Source organism: Procambarus clarkii, chromosome 69 (genome assembly GCF_040958095.1).
Source record: "Procambarus clarkii isolate CNS0578487 chromosome 69, FALCON_Pclarkii_2.0, whole genome shotgun sequence".
In the NCBI taxonomy this organism is placed as follows: Eukaryota; Metazoa; Arthropoda; class Malacostraca; order Decapoda; family Cambaridae; genus Procambarus; species Procambarus clarkii.
In genome coordinates, this window is record NC_091218.1 from 12,725,017 (window position 1) to 12,752,361 (window position 27,345).

The window sequence follows — 27,345 nt, forward strand, 5'->3', positions numbered from 1 at the left end:
TCCTACAGTTCAGAAACCCCTTTTCCTTGAGCACTTTCCTTCACACCCCCACTCCGTTTCCATCTTCACTGGTGGGTCTAAGTCTGCTGGACTGTGTGGGCTACTCTGTTGTTTTTCCTGACCACACTTATATGTGTTGCCTTCCTCCGGAGGCTAGCATCTTCACAGCATTACTTTATGCTGTTCTCTATGTTTTTCATCTGCTTTCTCGTTGTCAGTCCTCCTTTGTGGTGGTATTTGACTCTCGTAGTGCCCTCATGGCTTTAGAGTCCATTAATCCGGTCCACCCAGTGGTCATCGAGATTCAACATTGGCTGTTTCTTATATCCAGTAAATTTAAGTCGGTAGAGTTTTGCTGGGTTCCCACCCATGTTGGTGTCTCTTTAAATGAGCGTGCAGATGCTGCCGCTAAGGAAGCTATCCGCACTTGTCCCATCTCCTGTAAAGGTATTCCTTATTCAGATTTTACCCAGTTATTCATTCCTCCATCCTTGCCCGTTGGCAGGGTTGTTGGTCTTCTGTTACTGGTAACAATCTGCGTACTCTTAAGTGTCGTGTGTCCCTGTGGCCTTCCTTCTACCACCATAACCAGCGGTGGGAAACGGCTCTGGCTAGGTTACATATTGGCCATACACGTTTAACTCACGGTCACTTAATGGAGCGCTGTCCTGCTCCTTGTTGTCCAAATTGCATTGTTCCTCTTACGGTCATGCACATTCTTGTTGAATGTCCTGACTTCCAGGACGAGCGTGTCTTGCTTTCTGACCGTCCCTCGCCGTCAATTGTCCCTTGATAGAATTCTCGGTGAATCGGACACTTTTGATATCGTTCGCCTTATGCGTTTCTGTTCTCGTATTGGCATCCTTGATGATATTTAGCGCCCTCTGATTACTCCGCACATTTGGTGGTGCTACATAGCCTTCCCGGTTTGGTGCCTTCTTTTGATAATTACTTCCTTACATTAGTAGATGATCTTTGTATATTGTATTATCTAGCTTGGATATTTTACAACTTTAGGATGTGAACATCTAATCATCTTCGCCAGAAAAGGCTGTCAAAGATATGATGAAAACAAAACGTACACGAACAAGCATTAAAAATACACGTTTCACCAGAAACATAATCAAGCTCATCTCTAGCAAAATTTTGTGGTGTGTTTCCATGACAACACAATTGTTATGACTCCACTCAGAGTCAAGTCGGGGACAGAAAGGGTAAGAAAAATACAGAATTAAAAAAAAATATTAATCATAGATAACAATGTGCACATGTCCCTTAAATACATTATACACTATTTTGTATATTATACAAAGAGTTCCTTAAGAAACTATGATCAGGATTTAACCTGTTGCTTCGGCTTAAAGCGGTCAAGAATTTCTACCGGTTTCGACACCTTTGTTTCCTTGTCTTTCCCTAACCCAAGTTGGTCCCGCTGAGCAATGGCTGCTTGAAGGAATTCACGCTGCTGATCCTCCTTGACTTTCTGCTTGCGTTTGAATTTTTGTGCAGAGCCACTCTTGCCCTTCATTCGGTAGCGAGGAGTGAAATCAATTTTTGGCTTGCGGATGTGTAAGAGAGCATTCTTGGCATCCAACTTCTCCTGCAGTCTTGGTGTATCAACCTATAGAACAACAAAAATGATTATGAACTAATAATAATTACAAGAGTTACATATGAATCTCCAGTCACTTGCATTAGAAAGGTCAATCCCATGATACACAATTTCTTGAAATAAGCATAAAAGACGACAGTCTCACAAAAAGTGTAAAATAGTTGTCCAGTCGCTACCCAAGAGCAACAATGTCCTCATTATTTAAACCCCTAAAACTACCAAAAGTTTAAAACTTACACGTATATAATACTCTTGTGCCCTCTACAAAGATTACAAATTGTGATACTGCCTTAACTCAAACTATATACTGTACTGGGTATATATATTACATTTATATATATATATAAATATGTTGTTGAATATGACCGAAAAGGAAAGATTAATAATTCTAACCCGAATTTTCTCAATATTTCTTATGTTTTTCTTCACTGTCGGTGGTAATAAAAATAACAATTCTCCAAAATTCATTTTTTAAATTGTCTGACGCCTGAACGCATTTCGTAATTCGTATTACATTTTCAAATACTTAATTTACACACAAATTCTTCGTACTTATACTCTATTGGATGAGGTGACATGGTACAAAAGTTTTGGGTGAGGTGACAAACACAAGACAGAACACGAAACAATGGGTATAAATTGGATAAGTGAACATATGAATGGAAGTAACTGCAGAAGGCCTATTGGCCCATCCTTCCTCTTGCTGCTTCTATATTGGTTCAGGGTCTTGAAGTGGGTACAATGTAGTTGTGCATTAATTGGTTATTGATTGCTGGTGTTGACGTTTTGATGTGTAGTGCCTCGCTGATATCAAGCCGCCTGCTATCACTGTACCTATCGATGATTTCTGTGTTGTTTGTTAAGATTTCTCTGGTGATGGTCTGGTTGTGAGAAGAGATTATATGTTCCTTGATGAAACCCTGTTGCTTATGCATTGTTAATCGCTTGGAAAGAGACGTTGTTGTCTTGCCTATATGCTAAGTTCTTTAGGGCTTACAGTCCTCAGCAGTACAGCACAGGGTGCCGGTCGGCCGAGCGAACAGCACGATGGACTTGTGATCCTGTGGTCCTGGGTTCGATCCCAGGCGCCGGCGAGAAACCATGAGCAGAGTTTCTTTCACCCTATGCCCCTGTTACCTAGCAGTAAAATAGGTACCTGGGTGTTAGTCAGCTGTCACGGGCTGCTTCCTGGGGGTGGAGGCCTGGTCGAGGACCGGGCCGCGGGGACACTAAAAAAAAGCCCCGAAATCATCTCAAGATAACCTCAAGATAACCTCAAGTGGGCATTTAAAGGCATAGACGACATTGGTCTCCTTTAAGGCGTTCTGCTTGGTATCTGGAGAGTTTTTCATGAGTAGATTTGACGTTTTTTCGGTTTTATAATAAATTGTCAATTGTATTTTCTGATTTTTGTCTGTAGGGATAATGTTCCTATCAACAATCTTTCAGGACCCTTTCCTCTGTTTTATAAGCCGTCGAAAAGAAGTTCCTTGGGTTCGAGTCACTTCTGGGGTGTGAGTTTTCAGTTGCATATATGCCTGGAGACCGTTCAGGCTTGTTCGGATTTGTGTTCCTCCCGTGTGCCCCAAAGAATGAAGTGATTTGATAAAATACCATGCCCAAGATTACCAACAGAGTGCCGGCGGGGGGATGGGGAATTAGCCTCGGCTACCATCCTCTTTTTGTCTGGTCGTGTTGGTCGAGTGGTTAAGGGATGGCAAGACTTCCCACAGCAAAGTCTAAAGTCAGAAAAGTTACCCGTGAGCGCACAAAATCAGTAAAATGTGTATATTCGTTTCAGTTTTCTCACCTTAATTCTCATACTACGTCGTTCGTTTTGGTATCATTGTGTTCACAATTAAATTCCCTGCAGGTGTATATGCATATAATGTCCAAAAGCCTGGCGAGACTCCCTGCGGCAAAGCCTAAAGTTACCCGTGAACGAGCACCAATTTGCACCCGACAGCCTAATGTGTATACTCGTTCAATTTGATAACATCAATTTTCATGTTACGTCGCTCGTTTTGGTATCAAATTGTTCGCAAAATAAAGGCGTGCATTTTAAAACTAGTCCCATAATAATAGAGCAATAACTGGAATTTTAACAAATATTTTAATTTTGGACTCTCATCATCAAAATTAAGTATATATTTCTAGTGATCTGACATAAAATTTCATGCTACATCGCTCGTTTTGGTATCAAATTGTTCGCAATATAAAGGCGCGCATTTTAAAACTAGTCCCATAATAATAGCACAATAAATAGAATTTTAACAAATATTTTAAAATTTAGACCCAAAAACGTATTTATAATCTTTCAAGTGTTCTGACATCAAGTTACGTGTTACATCTTTCATTTTGGTATCAAACTGTGCGCATTCTAAAGGCGCTTATTTTGAAACTATCCCGAGGTCGATCGGATAAAAAATGATTTTTATACAAATATTTTTGTAGTGGACGCAAGTCCGGTCCAAAGCTAGGATTCATGAGAAAAATAATGGACGCGAGTCTGGTCTGAAGAGACCAATAGTGTTAAGATCGTCATAGTTGTACAAAAACATACATTACAACCATCACTGCCACTATTCCAAAAAAATATAAAGATTGAGGTAAACAAAATTCTCCCCGATTGACCCTATTTTAATGGATTGATAATGGGAAACAATTGTAGTTCCTACTTGGATTAACATCCAGCTGGGTCCATCCACTTGTAATGGCTGGTAGCCATGACCTCGCTCCTTGCAGGGTTGGCACTCGATCCCCGATGGTCCAAGTGGTTGGACACCATTCCTTTCTCTGTCATTACATCCCACCTTCTATCCTGCACTCATATCCTTTTTACGTGCTATATAGTCATACTGGCTCGGTCTGTGCTTTTGCCCGATCGTATAATAATATTATTATTACCATCCACATAAAACTCACCTGACCAATACTAAGTGGATCAAGGGTAATAAGAGATGATGGAACTTTGGAGAGAAGAGCCTTGACTTCTGCTTCTCTACGACCTGATACACTTATATACGGGTTGGCTTCCAAGGCATCAAAATTGGGTTCACCAGCACCTAGAAATGGAGATGTGTGATAGGATTAACATCAAATATTTGATTTAATATACCTTTGAAAGCAATGTTACTAACACTACTAATACACAATATTTATCAGTCTTGAAGTTGCACAGACCACTGTGGGAAATTTGGACCCCAAGTGCTTTGTGAAAATTAGAACACCTTTGCTTAACATTTTCTCTACAACAACTTCTTTCAAGAGTAACAAAATATAAATAATTATGGTCAACCTTATTCAATGGTTATGCCTAAGCAATTTTAGACTCATCTCTCAACAAAAACCCAAGGAGAAGTTATTTAAATAAATAAGTGTTAAGTGTAATGAAACGTTCCTGTCGGGAAAACACCTCGATTGCTTCTATTGCCGAGTACACTAGCTCAGCCAGAGCACTGTGAATACACCAGGCTCTAAGGTAACCCTTTCACCCAACTGAGGACCTTTGTACATTTTCAAAGTATATCTGAACCTCTCATACAAGGCAAGGAGCATGTGGGGAACAAAAACCAATCCACAAACAAAAAAACATTCCCTATGATACAGAAATTTATCAAAATAAACAAACTCCCTTCATGTAATGTTTAGCAACATTATACTGTCCCAAAAAACTCAAAACTATTGAAGCGTTTGTTAAGTTGACTGTTCATACAATACCTGGTTGATACCTGGTTGATTACCTGGTTGACCCACAATCAGATGGCAGTCCTACCACTTACCGGGTTTTGGGGAAACTCACCCCAATGACACACCGGAAGTTGGCAAAGATTCACAAGATTCCTTGCGATAAGGACTGTTAAATCAGCATACACCCTAGAGCCTAAAAATTCAACCACATTACAGTGATTATATTCTGCACCTGGAGTCTTATATTGGCTGTAGACATAGCAGAGGACAATGCTTGTACTTGTATCAAAGTCATGTGCACGAAAGCAGATATAAAGCTAACTTCATTTCACCCACCAAAGAATTAATTAAGGGTTCATAGTACACGATACAGAGGCAAACAATATGTCACAATAACCTGGTTGATACCTGGTTGATGGGGTTCTGGCAGTTCTTCTACTCCCCAAGCCCGGCCCAAGGCCAGGCTTGACTTGTGAGAGTTTGGTCCAATAGGCTGTTGCTTGGAGCGGCCCGCAGGCCCACATATCCACCACAGCCCGGTTGGTCCGGCACTCCTTGGAGGAAACAATCTAGTTTCCTCTTAAAGATGTCCACGGTTGTTTCGGCAATATTTCTTATGCTCGCTGGGAGGGTGTTGAACAACCGTGGATCTCTGATGTTTATACAGTGTTCTCTGATTGTGCCTATGGCACCCCTGCTCTTCACTGGTTCTATTCTGCATTTTCTTCCATATCGTTCACTCCAGTACGTTGTTATTTTACTGTGTAGATTTGGTACTTGGCCCTCCAATATCTTCCATGTGTATATTATTTGATATCTCTCTCGTCTTCTTTCTAGTGAGTACATTTGGAGAGCTTTGAGACGATCCCAATAATTTAGGTGTTTTATGCGTCTATGCGTGCCGTGTATGTTCTCTGTGTTCCCTGTATTTCAGCAATCTCTCCTGCTCTGAAGGGGAAAGTGAGTACTCAGCAGTACTCAAGATGGGACAACACAAGTGACTTGAAGAGTACAACCATTGTGATGGGATCCCTGGATTTGAACATGGTTGAAATGGATGAAATAGTGAGGATGAGGTTAACATGGTTGAAATAACATGGCAGAAATTAGACATCCAACCGACAAATTTAAAATTATAGGAATTGTCAACTTTTTGGTCAATTCTGGACCATTATCAAGCCCCATAATGCACTAGAACCCCAAGTAGTCTGCAAATAACGACTGACAGCAACAACGAGAGAGCATGATGAATCCTTCCACCACACAACGGCTGATGATGGAAGGCTAAAAACTCCTCAACCAAGCAAAGCAGGAAGAGTCTGAAGACAAATGAATCAATCGCCAAGACTAAAGGACAATCAGAGAGGGAGGTGTGGAGGAGGATGGGGCAGGAAGGGAGTATGAGGGAATGATGGAGAATGGTGAAGGGCAAGAGGAAGGAGCGAGGATGAGAGGAATGAGGTACCTGAGAATGGGTGTTTTACGGTGCGAGTCGGCGGGATGAACACATGTAACACAGGGCAATCACCTCAACATGCACATGACTAGAGTGAAGAAAGTTAGTGAGAAGATTTTAAGTAGTAGTTTATGCTACTAAACATGTTTGGCTCTACCACATCTTGGCTATAACTGTACCTGGTATAATCAGACTGGAATAGCCTTGGTATGTGGAAATACCAAGAACATCTTCATATGGGCAAAACTGCATGTCTGTTATGATGGCGCCCGATTTGTGACGCATGTACGGCGTGTTGGCTCCTCCTGTCGTCACATTTCTATATATCTGTAATAGAGTAATCTTTTAGTCTGCCAGTTTCACTGAATATCTTTGATTCTCTATTTTTTCTGAAAACTTTATTGGCTTCAGATAAGCTTTGATAAAGATGTGATGACCATGATATGTATATCATTAGACTTTGGCATCAGTGAGAATGGAGTTCTTAGGCCTACCAGGGACAACGAGCCAGAACCTGTCCCCCCTCAGAGAGGCACGAGAAGCAATGGCCTACAGAAATGCACATGGGATTAGAAGCATTCTATGTCTGCCATCGACCAGTCCAGGCACCCAGAAAGGTAAGTGCCTCAAAACAAACCCCTATTCTGGTTAAAACAACTAAAGAAGACTAAAGAGTGGACAGATCACCCCAATTAAAAACGAGCAAACGAGCATGATGTCACACGAGCCTCGCTGCATATCTGTGCAGCTCCCGCCTCCCCAGGAGGGGACATGGGGTGAACATGTGTAAAAACGCATGGTCTTCATTTCGACAACGCCCAAGTGCACCTATTCTGAGATGACCGACAGAGCGCAGGAGAAGAGGCCTGCCCCGCCAGCCCCGAACTTCCCGAAGGAGAAGGGGTCACCCAACGCCACCACAAGCCGGATGAAGCGACCCGAAACACTCCACAAAGCGTGAGACCAGGCATGAGCAACCAGAGCGAGCCTTCCCCCCCTCACCCCGTCAATGGGATGAACCACGAAAGGGTCAATGCCCCCTACGAGAACCCGACCCACACACAGGTTGAACACTGTGCCGACCACTGTGCTGGAGGCCTGGTCGAGGACCGGGCCGCAGGGACACTAAAGCCCCGAAATCATCTCAAGATAACCTCAAGATAACCAGAGGCAGAGGCGTCCAAAGGCGGCGCCGGCTACGAAACTGACATCAGTGGCCTACCACGACGAGCGGAACCCCAAGCCCTAGCACGACCCCTCCGGGACCCCCGGAGAACCAATAACTCCGACATTGGATGACAACTAGAAGAAGCTACCCGCAGATACTGCTCAACCACAGAATCTGCAAACAGCAAGGAACAAAAGGGCGAAGACAACCTAAGGGCCAGAGCCCAAGCAGATTCCAAGCAGGAAGCAAGCACCACCTGCCTACACGCGAGCCGAGAAGCACAAAATGGAGACACTGAATCCTGCAGGATTGGCGCAAACAGCTTCAACAGAGCAGACGACGCATGCGCAGCTGAGCCCAAGGCACTAGACCCAGGAACGGTTCTAAGTGCCTCCACATCCTCCTCAAGTAAATCCGCAGACAGCTCCAGGAGGGAAAATAACCACAAGACCGAAGCCAGCAAGCCACGAGCGCGCAAGTCCTCAGCAACCAGAGCAGCCGAAAGGGAGGAAACCTGCACGTGACGCTACACGATGCAGACATTCTGAAGAAGGGCCGGGGCGAACAAGCACGCACTGAGGTGCTCAAACCTGCCCCACAGGAAAACTTGGACCACCACCAGCGATTCATGCCACTCAAGCATGCGGGAATGACAGAACGTATGCCAAGCCTCCGATGAAAACACAGGACAATCCGCTAGCCAGGACAACTCCGGAACTCCATAACGAATCCAGTAGGGAAACAAAGACAGATCCATGATACGAGGTGTAATCCAGGTCGCACAGGAGGTAAACCGCAAAGGCTTTCCGCACCACATGAAGCGGGATGCCGAAAACCTCCGGAAAGACGGGACCAAAGCACCCAAAAGGACACAGAACCGAACCCGGGAAGGGGCAGACATCAAATCCAATACGAAGGGGGAAGGGGGGAAGAAACCCCACTCCTTGCAACAAGAAGCCCCGCTCAGAGGGTAGAAAAACAAAGTCGGGGTCCAACTAGGCCCCAAGGTCCCCAAGTCAGCCCTCCCCAGCCCTGGGAACAACACATCAGGACCCGGGGCCGAGTCGTCCCCCAAAGCCCCATCCTCAAAAGAAAAGGCCGGTGCACCTGTAAAAGCCAGAAGAAAGGGGGCCCACTGGTCAGACAAAACGCTTTGGTAGGGAGAACCGACTCGAATGCCTCTGTCGCTACCCCGGAAGGGGCATCCCAAGACTGCCCAAGTCTCAAGACCATCTAAACCCTGCCCCGACCCCAAAACCCTCAGACGTTTCGAAGTTGGATACAGGGATGGGAGGATCGGACCAAACCACAGCAGGGGAAGGATGAGGGGGGTGCGGACTGAACCAAGGCCAAAGCGACCAACACCCTCAAGTCCGGGTCCCTATAACCAAAACGGGGCAGCCTCGGGGCTTCCAGGGAAGCAATCAACTTATCACGTTACAACAACCTGAACCTAATGTGCAACGCCTGCACTGTCGGTACCTGAATAGTCATCAGTGGACTGGATAACTGAGTCACAAACAAGCAACAAAACTCGCAGGACTCTGGGTCGAAGGTGTCACCGACCCAGCAGGCAGCGTGATGGAGGCAAAAACTCTGAGTCACCCTGAGACAAGGGAACAAAGCAACCCTCAAACTCACACAAAACGGAGGGGGGGACTCAGGGGTCACATCCGTCGGACCCACGCGCCCCAGTGGAAATTCCCAGGGTCCTGAGATGGAACTCATACTCAGGGATGCCCAGGCAGGGTACTGCTAACCGGCGCCCAAGTCTACCAACAAACTTTCTAGAAGCTGAACCCCCGGGACATGTCCATTCAACGGAATATCCTAGCAGGGGATACCACCAGAAGAACAGAATCTATATAGACATACAGATGGGCAACCAAACAATGGCAGAACCCCCCCGCCCCCTCCCACCAGGCAGAGAAAACAAAAACAAAAATAAAACCCCGCAAGAGGACAACATACCCAGGCGGAACAGAGCCGACCATTACGAGAGGTGACAACTAGCTGCGCAGTACCCTGCTCCCCTACCAGTGCAAACTACCTCTTACCCTAAGGCAAACAAGGGTGCAAAGAAACACCCCAACACACAACACACATAGGGTAGCTGAATGCCGAGCAGCAAACGACCTAGCAGAGGCAGAACCCAAGGAACTTGTGGAAGGTGGCCCCAAGGGGCCATCTTCCACAAGTAAATACCAAACCCCTAGGTACTTACCAGGCACCTAGGGAAGGTATCCCTAGGAGCATACAGCCCGAGTACTGAAGAGAATACAGTACTCCTGGTTCGCGCACTCCCCAAGTAACAGCCTCCACACTACAAGGCACAGAGCTGGAGACAAATCAGGAGCCAGAGCACATGACTTTAGCCTAGCACATCAGCCTCAGAACTGGGGTCTGGAGCTCCCCCCTTGCCCCTCCTGGAGAGGGAAGGAGGGAGGAGCTGTGCAGACGGCAGCGCCATGCTCATTTGCTCGTTTTTACTTGGGGAGTTCTGTCCACAAGTTCAGCTTTCAGTAGCAATTTCTTTATCAGAATCGGGGTTTGTTTTGGGGCGCTTACCTTTCTGGGTGCCTGATCCAGTCGATGGCAGACATAGAATGCTTCCAACCACATGGGGGGTTTCTATAGGCCACTGCTCCTCGTGCCTTTCTGAGGGAGCCAAGTTCTGATTCGTGGTCCCCGGTAGGCCAAAGAACTCCATTCACATTACTGATGCCAAAGTCTAATATAGCAATATCAGCCTGGATAAGCTCCACAGAGCAGTAGGGGCTCTCCCCAGAAAAAATGTATTCATGAAATATACTGCAATATATATTTGATGGTAGATAATTAAGCATGCCACAGACCTCGACAATATTGCCCATAGATATAGCCAATAAGCCTTTCTGGGAAAACTGTACGGACGAAGCACCAGACCCAATGCTATAAGACTGCAGACAGTCTCCCAAGTTGCGTGCATCCCAAATTTTCAGTAGTCTATCAACTCCTGCTGTAGCCATATACCTGTGAACAAATATAAAAGCTTGAAAATTAAATGACTCTGGGAACTAAACAAATAATTATAGACCTCCTGGACACTGATGAGAATGAGTTTTGGGAACCAGGTATAATGTTGGTTTTGGGAACCAGGTATAATGTTGGTTTTGGGAACCAGGTATAATGTTGGTTTTGGGAACCAGGTATAATGTTGGTTTTGGGAACCAGGTATAATGTTGGTTTTGGGAACCATGTATAATGTTGGTTTTGGGAACCAGGTATAATGTTGGTTTTGGGAACCAGGTATAATGTTGGTTTTGGGAACCAGGTATAATGTTGGTTTTGGGAACCAGGTATAATGTTGGTTTTGGGAACCAGGTATAATGTTGGTTTTGGGAACCAGGTATAATGTTGGTTTTGGGAACCAGGTATAATGTTGGTTTTGGGAACCAGGTATAATGTTGGTTTTGGGAACCAGGTATAATGTTGGTTTTGGGAACCAGGTATAATGTTGGTTTTGGGAACCAGGTATAATGTTGGTTTTGGGAACCAGGTATATGTTGGTTTTGGGAACTAGGTATATGCTATTTTGGGGGAACTAGGTATATGCTAAACCTGTCTCCAGAATTTATACTTGGAGGTCACAAAGAGGTCATCCATAGATTAAAGCAACAATAGATAGGCGCTAGATAGGCCGATAGGTGATTGATAGGCGAAAGATAGGCGCTCCAAGCAATCTTAATTGGAAGAAACTTGACAAAGGGCAAATTCAGAAATTGTTCATAAAAAAACTGGAAATTGAGAACTATGTATACACTACACAACTGAGCCGCCACCTTCCATCTCTGTTCCTGGGCCAATGTACACAAAGCATTCCTGCATCATGTGAGACGTGTGTAATCTACCCATTGTATAACTCTATAAGTTAAAGCTACATACCGTATTTTCTGGTGTATAAAACTCAACAGTTTTAAAAGAATAATACATTACTAGTATGTGGGGATGTTTTTTTTGTATGTTTCACCATACATTTAATAAGCTTTAAGTTCTTTTGTTGGGGAAACATGGTTTTGTGCATGTAAATCCAGTGTATATATATTTGCTTAGTGGTGAACCAAAAACGTGTGTCTTATCCCCAAGCAAATATGGCACAGAATATAATTATTGAATGTAACAAAGCAAGAGTCAATACCTGCCCGTGGGATCAACATCTACTGCTTTTATGGGATGAGGATGACACAAGATGGAGGCCACAGCTTCTCGGCTGTTAGGTGTCCACATTGATACCGTCCCGTTGGAATGGCCGCAACACAGCACTGCATTGTATGGGTTCTGACACACCACTTCCAGGCGGCCCTTTTGCGTGGGAACTTGAACTATTTCCTTGCCCAACGTCACATCAAGCCAGCTCAAATATCCCGTCTCATTCTGAGGAAAAGAATATTAACCTAAATCCATTTTTGCAAATTCCAAACAATATCTTTCTCCTTTCTAGTTTGTAGATACAATTCTAAGTGTGAAGAAAAATCATGTTCTTTTATTTAACAAAGAAAGCCTGTTACTTAAAATCCTAGTGGTTTTTCAATGGGCATAATGGTTGATTAATTTGTTTATAAATCTCGTCTTACCATCTGTTCCTACAACAGTAAATAAAAACTGAACAGTAGAATACATTTGGCATGACAGTAAGTCAGTAACTTTATGTATTAAATAATAATACAAATTTAAGCTTAGAAAGGCCTAGCTACTGTATCTTATATCTAATATCTACTGTATATATATATATATACAGTACTCTACTTAAAAAGTCAAGAAATGCAGTAATTTAAATGCACAATGACCCAAAACACCAGCGTTGAATATAATGAAACGATAATTTCTGGGCGAGACCCGGAGGCTCCCTGGAGCTATCCAAGCTATGTAACTATTAGCTTTCTGGCATCAGTCAAAGTGCACGGAGTTATGCCTACCAGGGACCACAAGCCAGAACCTGGCCCTCTCAGAGAGGCACGAGGAGCAATGGCCTATAGAAACCCCCGTGTGGTTGGGAGCATTCTATGTCTGCCATCAACCAGGTCTGGCACCCAGAAAGGTAGGAGCCCCAAAACAAACCCCTATTCTGGTGAAAATATTGCTACCAAAAGTCGAACGAGTGGACAGAACTCCCCAAACAAAAATAAGCAAACGAGCATGACGTCACCACATTGACGCGCCGCTGTCTGCGCAACCCCCCCTCCTTGGGAGGGGAAAGGGGGAGCCCCAGACCCTCGTGCCAGCGATCCAACCAGCAGTTCTTAGGCTGGATGCAAAAAAACACTAAAACACCGCTGACCGGAGAGAGGGAAGGATGCCGGGAAGCTTCTGAGTCTCACCCAGAAAATGGCGTTTCATTACATTCAACGCTGGTTTTCTGCGGGAAGCCCCATTGGCTCCCCGAAGCTAACTACCCAAAGACAAGGAAAAACACAGGGACACCCTTCTGGTTCCAGATACCATAGACAGAGACTACAGGATGACCTGGACTGGCTGGAGGATTGGTCTAGGAAATGGCTACTAAAGTTCAACTCAGGAAAGTGCAAAGTAATGAAATTAGGCGAAGGGAGCAGAAGGCTGAACACAAGGTACCATCTGGTTGGTGAAATCCTAAAAAAGAGTCAAAAAGAGAGAAAGATTTGGGGGTTGATATCACACCGAACCTGTCCCCAGAGGCCCACATCAAAAGGATATCCTCAGCAGCATATGCTAGACTGACCATCATAAGAACTGTCTTTAGAAACTAATGTAAGGAATCGTTCAGGCCCCTGAATACCATCTATGTCAGACCAATCCTGGAACATGCAGCTCCAGCTTGGAGTCCATACCTAGTTAAACACAAGACAAAGAGAATATTCAGTGGTATGCCACCAGACTCGTCCTGGAACTGAGAGGTATGAGATACGAGGAAAGGCTAAAGGAGCTGAAACTCGCGTCCCTGGAAGACAGAAGAGTAAGGGGAGACATGATAACCACCTACAAAATTCTCAGGGGAATTGACAGGGTGGACAAAGAAACTCTTTAGCATGGGCGGAACACAAACAAGGGGACGCAGGTGGAAACTGAATACCCAAATGAGCCACAGAGACATTAGGAAAGAACTTTTTCAGAACTTTTGTCAGTGCCTAATGCACATCACTGCATTAGGCAGTGATGTGATGGAGGTTGACTCCATACACAGTTTCAAATGTAAATATGATAGAGTCCAGTAGGCTCAGGAATCTGTACACCAGTTGAGTAACAGTTGAGAGGCGGAACCAAAGAGCCAAAGCTCAACCCCCGCAAGCACAACTAGGTGAGTACAAGCGTAAAGATGAGTTTGAACCACCTCTTCTTTACAAGCGTAAAGAAGAGGTGAGTTTGGGGGGAAAGGGCAAACTCAAATCAAACTCATATTGGGAAAGGGGATACGAAGACCTTGAACCCTGCAACAACAAATCCTGCCCCAAGGGCTCCAAGGTCCAGGCAGGAGCTTATGTTTTTTTTTTTAATTCATGTCATTTCGATTTACATCCCGATTGTCTAAGACGCATCCCTGACATGAATCAAGGGAAGCAAGTACTCTCATATTGGTGATTCTCAAGGCCAAAGCTCAACAAGCACATGGTAGTTGTGATATGAACATCAAACTTACAGCGGTACATAGGAGAAAATGATATGGAAGAAATTCCAGCTTCAGAACTTTATCCATCCTTTTTAGACAGTGAAGTTCAATTCCTTGGTTATCATATATGTACACCCACTGCTTCTGTGCAACGGCCATCATCTGCTCCGTGTGGAGCCAACAAACGTCATGGATGGATTCCGTGACATTGATTTCATAGTGGAGCTTTTTTGTAACCCAGTCCATGGCTGCTAAATGACCCTTTCTTCCTCCCAACAAGAGATGTCGGCCATTTCGGGTGAACTGCATCCTAATTAATGAAACAGTTTAAAGTGTTTAAGAAGCAGAGAAATTATACAGACAAATTAATTTCAATACAGATTTTGGCCACGTAATTCAATCCTAAATTCTCACAATACAGTACTGCACACAGAAATCGCAATAGCGTGATGCATCAAGTGAACAAATCCACAATGGCTTTAACCATGTCGTAGCTCAATCGATAAAGGCAGCGTCTGGGATCCTCTCGGACGTAGGTTCGAACCCTCGTCACGGCCCTTGCGGATTTGTTCATAATGCAATATTTAAATTTTTGTAATAATGTGACTAATATACAAAGTAGTAAATCACTTACTTATAGGGACCAAACTGGTTAAGCTTAAGATCAAAGCTTTTGGCAGCTGAAGTAATGTCAACAGCATCCTTGATGTCCCTTTGTGTAATATGGGAAGTGTATGAATCTTCTTGTGCCACTAACTCGCCACTTGTTTCTGTATATGGAAAGTTGAGTCAAGTTATATTATACAAGCTTCTGTCCTGGATTATGCATGTCTAAGCAGACATCAAAATGCCTCAAGAAAACTCTCCATTATGCAACACAATCAAAATATTTGTTCTCACCAACTCCTCACACATGAGCTTAATTCTCATCCTCTAACTCCAAGTAGGTATTAAAACAACCAGACACACACTCACAAACACATGGTAGTTGTGGCCGGCAGTATCACTTCACTCATGAACACACATCTCACTTGGCTTCACAGTTTTCAGCACCCTCTTTATGTTGACATGATTACAGAACATGACATTGTAGAGGGACCACTCCCACACTTGCAGCATATAAGAGCAACAGCTTGTGGGAGTCAAGTTGGCAAAGTTCACGACAGAGTTAAGTTTGCCCTCCTCAACTGGCCTCTACCACCTGTAGAGATCTTCGTGATATAACAGCATGGTGGTCCTGTCAATACACATTCTTCCTACCATGGACGGACTTCACGTTTGTGGACTTTTGCAGGTGCTGCAACTTTTATTCAGGCCTATGAATTCAATTGGTTCAGGTGGGTGCAATTGACTCTCACAGCAGTTTACATCTATCACTTCCTCAAGATGATGACAAAACCTTATTGCATTGTATTACACATTGTCCCAGAGGCTTACTACCTGATCAAGGCATGAAGGCCTATGACTAACTTTGTGCCCCTGAAGGCGACTGTGGCGAGAATCCCATGTGAGTGGAGGCACTCACCCAAGAGGCCATGATCTTCAAATAGCTAGGCTAATCATGTGCTAGGGCCCAGTGAGTTCCGGTACACTACTGGTTCTCTTTACCATAGTGTCCCTACTTATTCCTTGTGGTCAAATATGTTATAGGCACAAGGAGCTTCACACTACTGGTTCTCTTTACCATAGTGTCCCTACTTATTCCTTGTGGCCAAATATGTTATAGGCACAAGGAGCTTCACACTACTGGTTCTCTTTACCATAGTGTCCCTACTTATTCCTTGTGGCCAAATATGTTATAGGCACAAGGAGCTTCACACTACTGGTTCTCTTTACCATAGTGTCCCTACTTATTCCTTGTGGCCAAATATGTTATAGGCACAAGGAGCTTCACACTACTGGTTCTCTTTACCATAGTGTCCCTACTTATTCCTTGTGGCCAAATATGTTATAGGCACAAGGAGCTTCACATGCCAAGGGTGCAGGGGCTAACAAACTTTGACGCATGTCTCATCTCATAGATTTGTCACCCAAAAATTTGAAATGTGCGTAAATAATTAACTGCAGAGCATGATCATTACATATGCTCTCAAATGAAAGCAATTGCTCTGTGGGGTGATAAAATCTTGTCTCTCACCTCACATCTTCCAATCACTATCCTGCCATACAACTAGTAGATTGATGTTTATGTAACTCTTTCACTCACTACGTTCCCCCTTTATTTTTATAAAGTGATACAACCATAGCTATTTTCCATTACCTGGCATGATACAGCTACCCCAATATATCTGACAAATTTTCCATATTTATTCCATTCTCTTTTCCATATTTTATTGTATCACTTCTCCAAAAATCTCATCAAAATCTGAAGCTTTCCCACACTTGTTTTTCATTGATATACTGACCTCTTCAAAAGCAACCCTTTCTCGCACATGCTTACTGTCAATATTGGCTTATTTAATAAGTGCATATGTGACATACTAATTGATTGTGAATATTTTAGTTTACCTTGGAAAGCTTCATAGAAAACACCGACCTCACCTAACCTTCTTAGTATGTTAAGATAAGCACCTCATTGCTTCATATTTACAATTATTACTTAACCTATCAACGGTATAGGTTAAGTAATAATTGTATTTAAGAAGCAATAAGATGCTTATCTTAACAAACTAAGAAGGTTAGGTGAGGTCGGTGTTTTCTATGAAGCTTTTCAAGGTAAACTAAAATATTCATAATCAATTAGTATGTCACATATGCACTTATTAAATAAGCCAATATTGACTTTAAGCAAGTGCGAGAACGGGTTGTCAAAAGAAACCTCTGCTGGCATTATGTGTTGCCACACCGCCAAATTATATCATATTACAATCAACACAGTTAAAATCCAACTATGTGCAACAGAGCTAAAGTGCCTTGACAGTAAGAGAGGGTTTAGCCTTGATCATCAACCCACCACGGGTAACCAGCGTGGGTTACGATGCACCAGTGACTCACCTGTTAGTAGGATTTCTGCTCTGGCTGCTTCTTCTTCAGCCTCTTTAATTTTAGCTTCTCTCTTTCTCAACTTGTGTTGAATGTATGAGTTTTTACGACCAATTTTATTTACCTGTAAGATAAAATCTAATTGAAAATAATGACTAACATACTGTCGCCCATCAACAAACATTAATCGGACGTTCCGGCTCATGGTTTCTGTGTTAATTAAATAGGAAGAAAATGTCATAATAAGAAGCTTAATTCTCTTATCAGAGTGAACAATCAGATCAACAGAGTATTGGTTAAATTTATAAAAGGAACAATGAGCATTAATACAAAATTCAGCGTTAAATGTAACAAAATGCCTTTTTCTAGTGGCTCCTCCCTCAGTGGCTCCCCCCTTCAGTGGCTCCCCCCTTCAGTGGCTCCCCCCCCCTCAGTGGCTCCCCCCCCCCTCAATGGCTCCCCCCCCCTCAGTGGCTCCCCCCTCAGTGGCTCCCCCCTCAGTGGCTCCCCCCTCAGTGGCTCCCCGTCCCTCTCTCAGTGGCTCCCCGTCCCTCTCTCAGTGGCTCCCCATGTTAGCTATCTGGTTGGCTCAATAAGCCACTGAGGGAAACCCTCCCAGAAAAATTATTAGTATCTCAATAACCAATCAGTGGGTGTCGGGTGGTTTGATGTGTTATATTACGTCATAGTAGCGAGTTTCTTTCTCCAGTGTTAGTTTGAGGTATGCATGCTTACTGTGCTTCTCGCTTCCTGGAATACAGCACTAGACCACTTCATAAAGTATGTCTCGATGATGCTCAAAGATATTATTTAGGTGTTAAATATATTAACACAAAAGAAAGCACAAAACAAATGGATGATTTAGATTCAGGAAAGACCTGGGTAAATACAGGTTTGAAAATAGGATGATTAATCTATGAAACAAATTACTGGTGTCACAATAGTCGTGGGTTCACTTGATTATTTCAAGTGTAAAATAAACATATGGATGAATATAAATAGGAACCGCTTCAAATGGCCCAATAGGCTTTCTGAACTTTTCTTAATTTTCATGCTGTAATATTATTTGAGTGAAACTGTGGTTATAATTCGAGGGCATAACCTAGGAGGTCTTATTCAGAAAATAATATTAAAAACTAAAAATTTATATTATTGCACAGTCCTTCAATTAATGCTACATAACATTTAAGTATTCAGTACAACTTGCAGACGATGAGTCACAGTAACGTGGCTGAAGATATGATGACCAAACCAATCACCAGAAGATGAAGAGACGACGATGTTTCGGTCCGTTTTGGACCATCATCAAGTCGCTTGTCATAACGGTCCAGGACGGACCGAAACCTCGTCATCTCTTCATCTTCTGGTGTGTGGTTTGGTCATCTTTGCACAACTTGCAAATGGGTTCTGGGATGAGCCATGAGGAGGATTCGAACCCGCACACTTGGAACTCACAAGTCCACACCCTATCTTGAGGTTATCTTGAGATGATTTCGGGGCTTTAGTGTCCCGCGGCCCGGTCCTCGACCAAGCCTCCACCCCCAGGAAGCAGCCCGTGACAGCTGACTAACACCCAGGTACCTATTTACTGCTAGGTAACAGGGGCATTCAGGGTGAAAGAAACTTTGCCCATTTGTTTCTGCCTCGTGCGGGAATCGAACCCGCGCCACAGAATTACGAGTCCTGCGCGCTATCCACCAGGCTACGAGGCCCCTACACCCTATACCACTACACCACGACATGGTCAAAAGCAATGCAATCTGGGATTCAACTGAATCCAGTAGGGGCCCTGAGGCTTCCACCTGAGCCCAATCAAGGGTTAGCGTTGGGCTTAACCCAACCGTGCACTCTGACTGTGGTCCACCAGTTCTACCTCCAGTGCTTCTCTTCAAATGCACACTGAAATGACATTACCATGATGCATGTGACCATCAGCAGGAGTCATCAAATGTTCAATGAAATCTCATTAACGTGATGTATCAAAGAGAAAATCCGTTGGCTCCTACCGATTTTCTCATTGATTACCGATTTTCCTCACTGAAATTACATTACTGTACTGTGATTTCAATGTGCAAAATCAACAATATTACCTCTGAGGTAAATAACTTAGGATATAATTAAATTCACAGTTCTCTTATACAATTAATATTAATGATCTTTATAGTTCATATAGTAAAATACTGTAATTACAATTCAAGAACAGCTAGCGACTGTCTTATACAGTACCAAAATTTGTTTACTTTTTATTTCTCCATTAAAATATCAAGGTAAAAGAAAAATTTTGCTAGAATGATACATCTGAAAATGGTGTGTAAACATATTACCCCCTACCCTGCCATGCCTCCAAGCCTAACCTAACCTAACCTAACCTAACCCTGCCATGCCTCCAAGCCAAATGAACAAAATATTATCTTACCTCAACACCTGTTCCTTTACTGTACTTTTGTAACAACTTTGGATCAACAACTTTTCTACCGTAAAATTTCTGAACTGGGGCCCCTCTTATTTGTCTAAAACTGTCACTTCGGAACTCGGTTATGCGGACACCATCCTTCACCTCTGATTGGGATACATTATTTGGTTTGCGTGGTTTTTTGTTTCTTCGTTTCTTTCCCTTCTTTTCACTAAATGTTGGTGGCATTCTGAAAACAATTCAAGAATACATCAATAAATTAACAAGAATATGTCAATAAATTAACAATACAAAAATCCGTCAATAAATTAACAATACAAAAATACGTCAATAAATTAACAATACAAGAACACATCTATAAATTAACAATACAAGAATACAGTATGGTATTTGAAGATATTCTGGCATTTTTGTGCTTTTGTTCTATGCATTGGTGCAAGTGCAACAGTGAAGGTTTTTTTTGCAATAAGTACATAAATTAACAACCACACTGCTTTTAAGTCACTACAGTAATTATATACCTAAATAATTACCTTTTAACCCTTAAAGTGCGCAACACATCAATAGCTGTGGGGAGTAACTGTCGCAGCATTACACACCACAGCTATTGATGTGTTGGAGAACCACTCTCAAGATTTAAAAGTCCCGCAGCTACACAGGGTTCACATCAGCTTCCTCCGGGCTCTTGTAAACAGATGCCATTTTTTTTTTTTAAATTGTGGGCAACATTCCCGGGTGTGAGAGCCTCAGTAATGAGTGAGCAACCAAGACTGGCATGCAGCATGAGCTAACAACAGTGCTGTTCAACATTTGACCACAGCATCGTCTAAAAAATTTAAAAAATATATGTATAACTGGTATCATTTAGCGATGATAGTGTTACAGAAGACCCGTCTGTGATAAAAATGACCAGTATTCTGATAATAGCAGGATTGTTGTGATAATTAGCATTGTGTGTAGTATGGTGGGGAACAGTAATGCTGATGGAGGGATGGAGGGAGGCAGCTTCGTCTGTTGACTCTGTGTGGCCACCCGTCATTGTCTAGAATCACCATATCAGCTTAGTTTTTCGCTATGGTGAGCATAAATGTAGATACTTATATATAACATGAGTATATAGTGTAATAACAGTACAAAAAATATAGCGGGAGGAGGAATAATAGTGAGGGAGGGAGGCAGCATCAGCTGTGTGTGGTGACCTCTGTTATTGTCTGAACTCACCATACCTGCTTAGTTGTACAGTTATGGTGACCAAAATGTGTAGATACTTACATATAACATCTGTATATAGTGAATAAAAGCAAAAACAGTGTGGTGGGAGGAGGAGTGTTGGCAAGTGAGGTGAGGGAGGGCAACCCGTTCTCGCAAATTTAATAAGTCAATATTGACTTATTAAATATGTGCATAGGTGACATACTTAACATAATAGTTTCCCTTGAAAAGCTTCATAGAAAACACCGACCTTACCTAACCTACTTAGTTTGTTAAGATATACATCTTATTGCTTCGTAATTACAATTATTACCTAAACTATACCTATAATAGGTTAAGTAACAATTGTAATTACGAAGCTATAAGATGCTTATTTTAACATACTAAGTAGGTTAGGTAAGGTCGGTGTTTTCTATGAAGCTTTTCAAGGGAAACTATTATGTTTAGTATGTCACCTATGCACGCAACTAATAAGTCAAAATTGACTTATTAAATTTGCGAGAACGGGTTGGGGAGGGAAGGAGGTGGTGTTTGCTGGCTGGTGTGTGGCGGCCACTCGTCATTGTTATGACTTACCATACCAACTTAGTGGTTCGTTATGGTGAACAAAATATGCAGATACAGTACTTATATAAAACCTGTGTATATATAGTGTAATAACAGCAAAACTATTTGTTTATTGTTTTATGAACATAATAATAGAATCCCTAATATGCACACCATAATTTTGAGTATATGATGATTCACACATTTTATTATATAAATATATCACTATACATATCACTTCATATATACATATACTGTATATCACTTCATATACACTATGAGGGCATGGCAGGATGTGCAGAATACCCCGTTGAAGAGCAGAGGTGCAACAGGTACTCTGAGAGAGAACTCTATCAACATCAGAAGCCCGAGACTGTTCGACACGCTTCCACTACACATAAGGGGCATAACTGGCCGACCCCTCACAGTGTTCAAGAGAGAACTTTACAAACACCTCCAAAGGATACCTGATCAACCAGGCTGTGACTCATACGTCAGGCTGCGAGCAGCCACGTCCAACAGCCTGATTGACCAGTCCAGCAACGAGGAGGCCTAGTCGACGACCGGGCCGTGGGGTCGCTAAGCCCCGAAATCACCTCAAGGTAAAGTAGGTAACCACTACACACTATTGAGTAATATTTCTGCAAAAAAAAAAAAAATTGGAAAAAATCAATCAGACATTGAAACAATTAGGTAGTAATATCTTTGTGGTAACTCCCGCCTGACAGCTCTGGAGGAGCTGACCACCTCCGACGATTGCTCTGTCAACGCCTCAATTTTGTCAAACTTCTTCGCCCAATGGTAGATAAATGAACACTTTTATAAGAGGAAAACATTTTTAGATTCTTTTATTTCTTGCCCCTGGGTGTGTTGCAGGCTATAATCACAAGGGCAGCCCAGGGGTTAAGTCACTGCAGAAATTATAAACCTAACCTTTTAAATCACTACAATAATTATATACTTAAGTAATTACCTTCTAAGTCACTACCGTAATTATACAGTATACCCAAGTAATTACCTTTAAATCACTTCAGTAATTATATACCTAATTACCTTTTAATTCACTACAGTAATTATATACGTAAGTAATTACCCAAGTGTGATTACAGGATGAGAGCTACGCTCGTGGTGTCCCGTCTTCCCGGCACTCATATAATGCATAAAAACCACTGACAGGGTTTGGCCTCCACTACCACCTCACTTAACGTGTTCCAACCATCTACCACTCTGTTTGCTAAAGTGAATTTTCTAATGTTTTTTACAGCAGCATTGTTAAGTTAGCTTAACCCTAAGACCGCGCATACTGGGGTCCTGGTAGCGAAAAATATTTGAATTATGTAAAAATAACTTAAAAATGTTAAACAAATCTCCAACTTATTGGCTTTAGTGTCGTGAAACTTTCATCAAAATATTTTCAGAAATTGATTTTAGACGAATTTTTAAAAAATAAGAACGTTTTGTTGATAAGGAGAACTGCTCCTAATAACTGGAACTGAAGGATAATGCAGTAATAAAGAGATGCAAGCACCTGTCCGACGCTCAAAGAAGAAGAATAGGAGTAAGAAGTGTCCACAAAGTGGATATGCACTTGCTGCCTTCATATCATTGCTGAGTAATACATAATGACACAAATAATAATGAGTAACTATGTTAATATGCTCTATTTTGTTATATATCATATAAATACATTGTCCAATGGTAATATATGTTACTTTCATCAATGTTCAAAAAATATTTTTTTCTAGGGGAATTTTTTTTTTTTTTTAAGATTTTAGTTTTTTCCAGTTTGTTTATTATCTGATTTTGTTGTAACCTTTACATCCTGGGGAATGCATATATTTCACTAACTATGTGAAGAAACAATGAAATTGGTCAACAAATAAATCAGTCACAACTCGCAAAACTTGGGACTTTTAATTTTATTTTGGCTGATTTTTTCTAATTTCAAACTCCATTTTCTTTGTGTCTTTAGGTTGTTTTGATGATTAGGGACCATATTAGGGCTTTTTCACTTATATAAAGTATACCCTAAATATATTCCCTAAATCATTATAATTATTATAATTATCCCTATATTTTGTGTCTTTGGGGGTTATTTTTTCTCGACTTCATTTCAACACATATTGACCTACAACTTTCACATATTCGAGTACGAATGCCAAACAATGTTTATTAAAACATACAACTAAATTAACAAATTAAAACTACCTTTATTCATTGTTGATAACTTCAACTTCAATTATCTCTGAAACTATAGTTTTGACTTTGAGTGGCTTACAAAATTCCAGTTTTTGACCGATTCTCACTATTTTGACATATTGTGTGCTTAGCTGTCTGTTCTACAATCCCTTCAGAAGCGATTTTTCATAAACTTTATACATTTGGAGTTATAATTTTTTTTTCTAAATTTGCAGCATTTTTCAAATGCCTTATTGATGATTTTTTTACAGTAAACTATACTGAAAACCTAAACCTGTATTCTAATTCGATAAAAATGAAGATCATATGCGGACGAGGAGTCACAATAACGGGGCTGAAATATGTTGACTAAACTACACACTGGAAAGTGAAGGGACGACGACGTTTCGGTCCGTCCTGGACCATTCTCAAGTCAATCGTCACAATCGACTTGAGAATGGTCCAGGACACACCAAAACATCATCATCCTTTCACTTTCTAGAGTGTGGTTTAGTGAACAAGATCATATGGTATTCTGAGAGAATAATAACATTAAATGAACAATTGGTGATAGTTCATATTTTTTTATTCTGAATTAAAAATATGAAGTTTTCAATATTCAATTTTAAAATTAATTTTGATTCTCTTGTTTTTCAAGTTATACTATGATCATTTAGACAAAGTTGGAGCATTTGCCTAGTTGATTATGCAAAAAAATTGGAAAGTGTTTGTACAAGTTTTAAAAACTTGTTAAATTATTTTATGTCAAATCATATATGTATGTATTGCACTGTTGAAGGGTTAAATCTATGACCTGTTCTTGAAGTACCAGGTCTCAGGAATTCTTCTTTGTCAATTTTGTTGATTCCTGTTATTATTTTGTACATAATTCATAATTCATTGTGTCAAGGGACAGGAAGCCAGTTTATACATATAGAACATGTTTGGCTTATATCGAGATTCCCCCCCTCCCCCCAAGGACGAATTACCGACCCTCTCCAAGGTCGAATTACCGACCCTCCCCAAGGTCGAATTACCGACCCTCCGCAAGATCGAATTACCGAGCCTCCCCAAGATCGAATTACCGACCCTCTGCAAGATCGAATTACCGACCCTCCCCAAGGTCGAATTACCGACCCTCCCCAAGGTCGAATTACCGACCCTCCCCAAGATCGAATTACCGACCCTCCGCAAGATCGAATTACCGACCCTCCCCAAGGTCGAATTACCGACCCTCCACAAGATCGAATTACCGACCCTCCCCAAGATCGAATTACCGACCCTCCCCGAGGTCGAATTACCGACCCTCCCCAAAGTCGAATTACCGACCCTCCCCAAGGTCGAATTACCAACCCTCCCCAAGGTCGAATTACCGACCCTCCCCAAGGTCGAATTACTGACCCTCCCCAAGGTCGAATTACCGACCCTCCCCAAGGTCGAATTACCGACCCTCCCCAAGGTCGAATTACCGACCCTCCCCAAGGTCGAATTACCGACACTCCCCAAGGTCGAATTACTGACCCTCCCCAAGGTCGAATTACTGACCCTCCCCAGGATGCAACCCCACAACAAGCTGACTAACTCCCAGGCATCTATTTACTGCTAGGTGGACAGGGGCATTAGGCGATAGGACACATGCTCAACCATTTCTGTCCCGCCCAGGACTCGAACCCGGAATTCTCAATTGTGGGTCAAGAATGAGCCCGACTGTACTACTGGAACCCTAATGATAGAGTAATTATATTGCCTCTTTTTCTTCAATCTAGCTTTGGCAAATTTAAAGCTTCTAACCTCTCCTCATAGCTCTGTCTTTCAGTTCTAGAAGCCGTTTAGTTGAATGTCTTTGCATCTTTTTCAGTTTGTTGATATGCTTAAGATATGGCTACCATACCGCATACTCTAACTTTGGTCTCACAAAGGTCATGAACAATTTCTTTAGTATTTTACCATCCATGTATCGAAAAGCAATTCTGAAGTTGGAAACTGTAGCATACAATTAATTATTTGATCCTTGGGTGACAACTTTCTATCTAGAACTCCCACTTAGATCTGAATTTTTAAAGCTTTTTTCACATAATTTGTACGGTGTGTGTGTGTGGCCTATTTTTTTCCTAACACTTATTCAGTCCAGGTCTTCTTGAAGGGTGTGACCATCATCTAAGCTTCTAATCTTCCCTAGTATCTTAGCCTCATCACCTAACATGTTCATATAATTCTGTATGACTTCTGGAAAAACGTTTATGTAAACAATACACATTACTGGTGCTAGAACTGAACCCTGTGGTACTCCACACGTGACTTTTATCCAGTCTGATATATACTGAAGTATGTAATCTATGGTCTTTTCATAATGATTATAGGGAATGGATAAAGATGAAGAACAGCGTAGAGGGGAGAGTGAGGTGGAATGGAGGAGGAGAATAGTGCGATGAAGAATGAAAGGGTGGAAAGTGATAGAGATGGGAGGAGAGAAGTCAGAGAGAGAATATGATGGGATGAAGGGTAGACTTACTAAGAGGGACAAAAAAGGTAGGAGAAGGGTATAATGTAAAAAGACTGCAATGAGTTAGATTGAGAGTTAGAGTAGACAGAAGTAGAACCGCCACCATCCATTCACGAGTTCACCAGACAAGGAATGGAACTTGTCTCTGTTAAACAGTTATTAAAATCAATATCAACAGCTAAGAAATTACAACCCAATGGATGGGGTTCAGGGAGTACTTTTACTCCCCAAGCCCGGCCTGGGGCCAGGCTTGACTTGTGAGAGCTTTGATCCAACAGGCTGTTGTTTGGAACAGCTTGCAGGCCACGTAAAGCATAAAGTCAATTATCAAGTCTGAATCTTTAGTAAGTAATCTTCAGAGTGCTCTTCAGTCTAGCTTTCATCAATCAAGAAATGGATCCAAGATCTTAGGTTATCAGATTTAAAGATAATTAGCCTCAATATGAAGGCAGAATCCACACACAGTTTCAAATGTATATATATGATAGCGCCCAATAGGCTGTACACCAGGCGACTGACAGTTGGGAGGCGGGACCAAAGAACCGAAACTCAACCCCCTCGCAAACACAATTAGGTATATACCACCAGTTCAAGTATGTTTATTGAGACAAGAAAAAATACATCTCAAAGGGATAGAGATAAGTTATTTCTACCCCACCAGTGGAGGCTGAGGCACCTATGGCCTACCACAATACCAACCTTGAAGGACCTTCAACGGTTCAGGCTCAGCTCTACTATGGACACACTTCTTGTTCAGGTGGTTCACAGGTTGCGTGAGGGCGAGGAGCAGCTGGCGAGAGGCGTGAGGAGGTGAGACATGAGCCGTGAGGGACTCCCGTAGCCACACGCTGCCTGGTCTTGTTGTCTAGGGGGTCACGAGTCTATAGTCTATACCCACCTCTACCCTACAATGACACTTCCTCTACCCTAACACTATACCACTTTTGTTTTCATTAAATTATT

General features: G+C 42.2%; 1 protein-coding gene across 1 annotated transcript; it reads right to left on the reverse strand.

Annotated features, from left to right (window-relative positions):
• Positions 1–1,231: 1,231 nt before the first annotated feature.
• Positions 1,232–27,257, reverse strand: LOC123772228 (WD repeat-containing protein 46). The gene is made up of 10 exons (XM_045765301.2): positions 27,082–27,257; positions 19,947–20,172; positions 17,543–17,654; positions 15,183–15,318; positions 14,579–14,858; positions 12,104–12,339; positions 10,782–10,938; positions 6,938–7,085; positions 4,538–4,677; positions 1,232–1,621 (listed from the first exon to the last, which is right to left on the reverse strand). Exons 2-10 carry the CDS (start codon positions 20,169–20,171, stop codon positions 1,334–1,336), a joined length of 1,722 nt encoding a protein of 573 aa, XP_045621257.2. The 5' UTR covers position 20,172; positions 27,082–27,257; the 3' UTR covers positions 1,232–1,333.
• Positions 27,258–27,345: the final 88 nt, after the last annotated feature.

What these genes read in the sequence shown, in the direction of transcription:
- LOC123772228 (XM_045765301.2), bottom strand. Translation starts at nt 20,171, where the DNA reads ATGCCACCAACATTTAGTGAAAAGAAGGGAAAGAAACGAAGAAACAAA. An exon ending in ATTTTCTCCTATGTACCGCT is followed by an intron (nt 12,340 to 14,578) that starts GTAAGTTTGATG and finishes TCTTTTCCTCAG; the next exon opens with AATGAGACGGGATATTTGAG. An exon ending in GATGTTGATCCCACGGGCAG is followed by an intron (nt 10,939 to 12,103) that starts GTATTGACTCTT and finishes ATTTGTTCACAG; the next exon opens with GTATATGGCTACAGCAGGAG.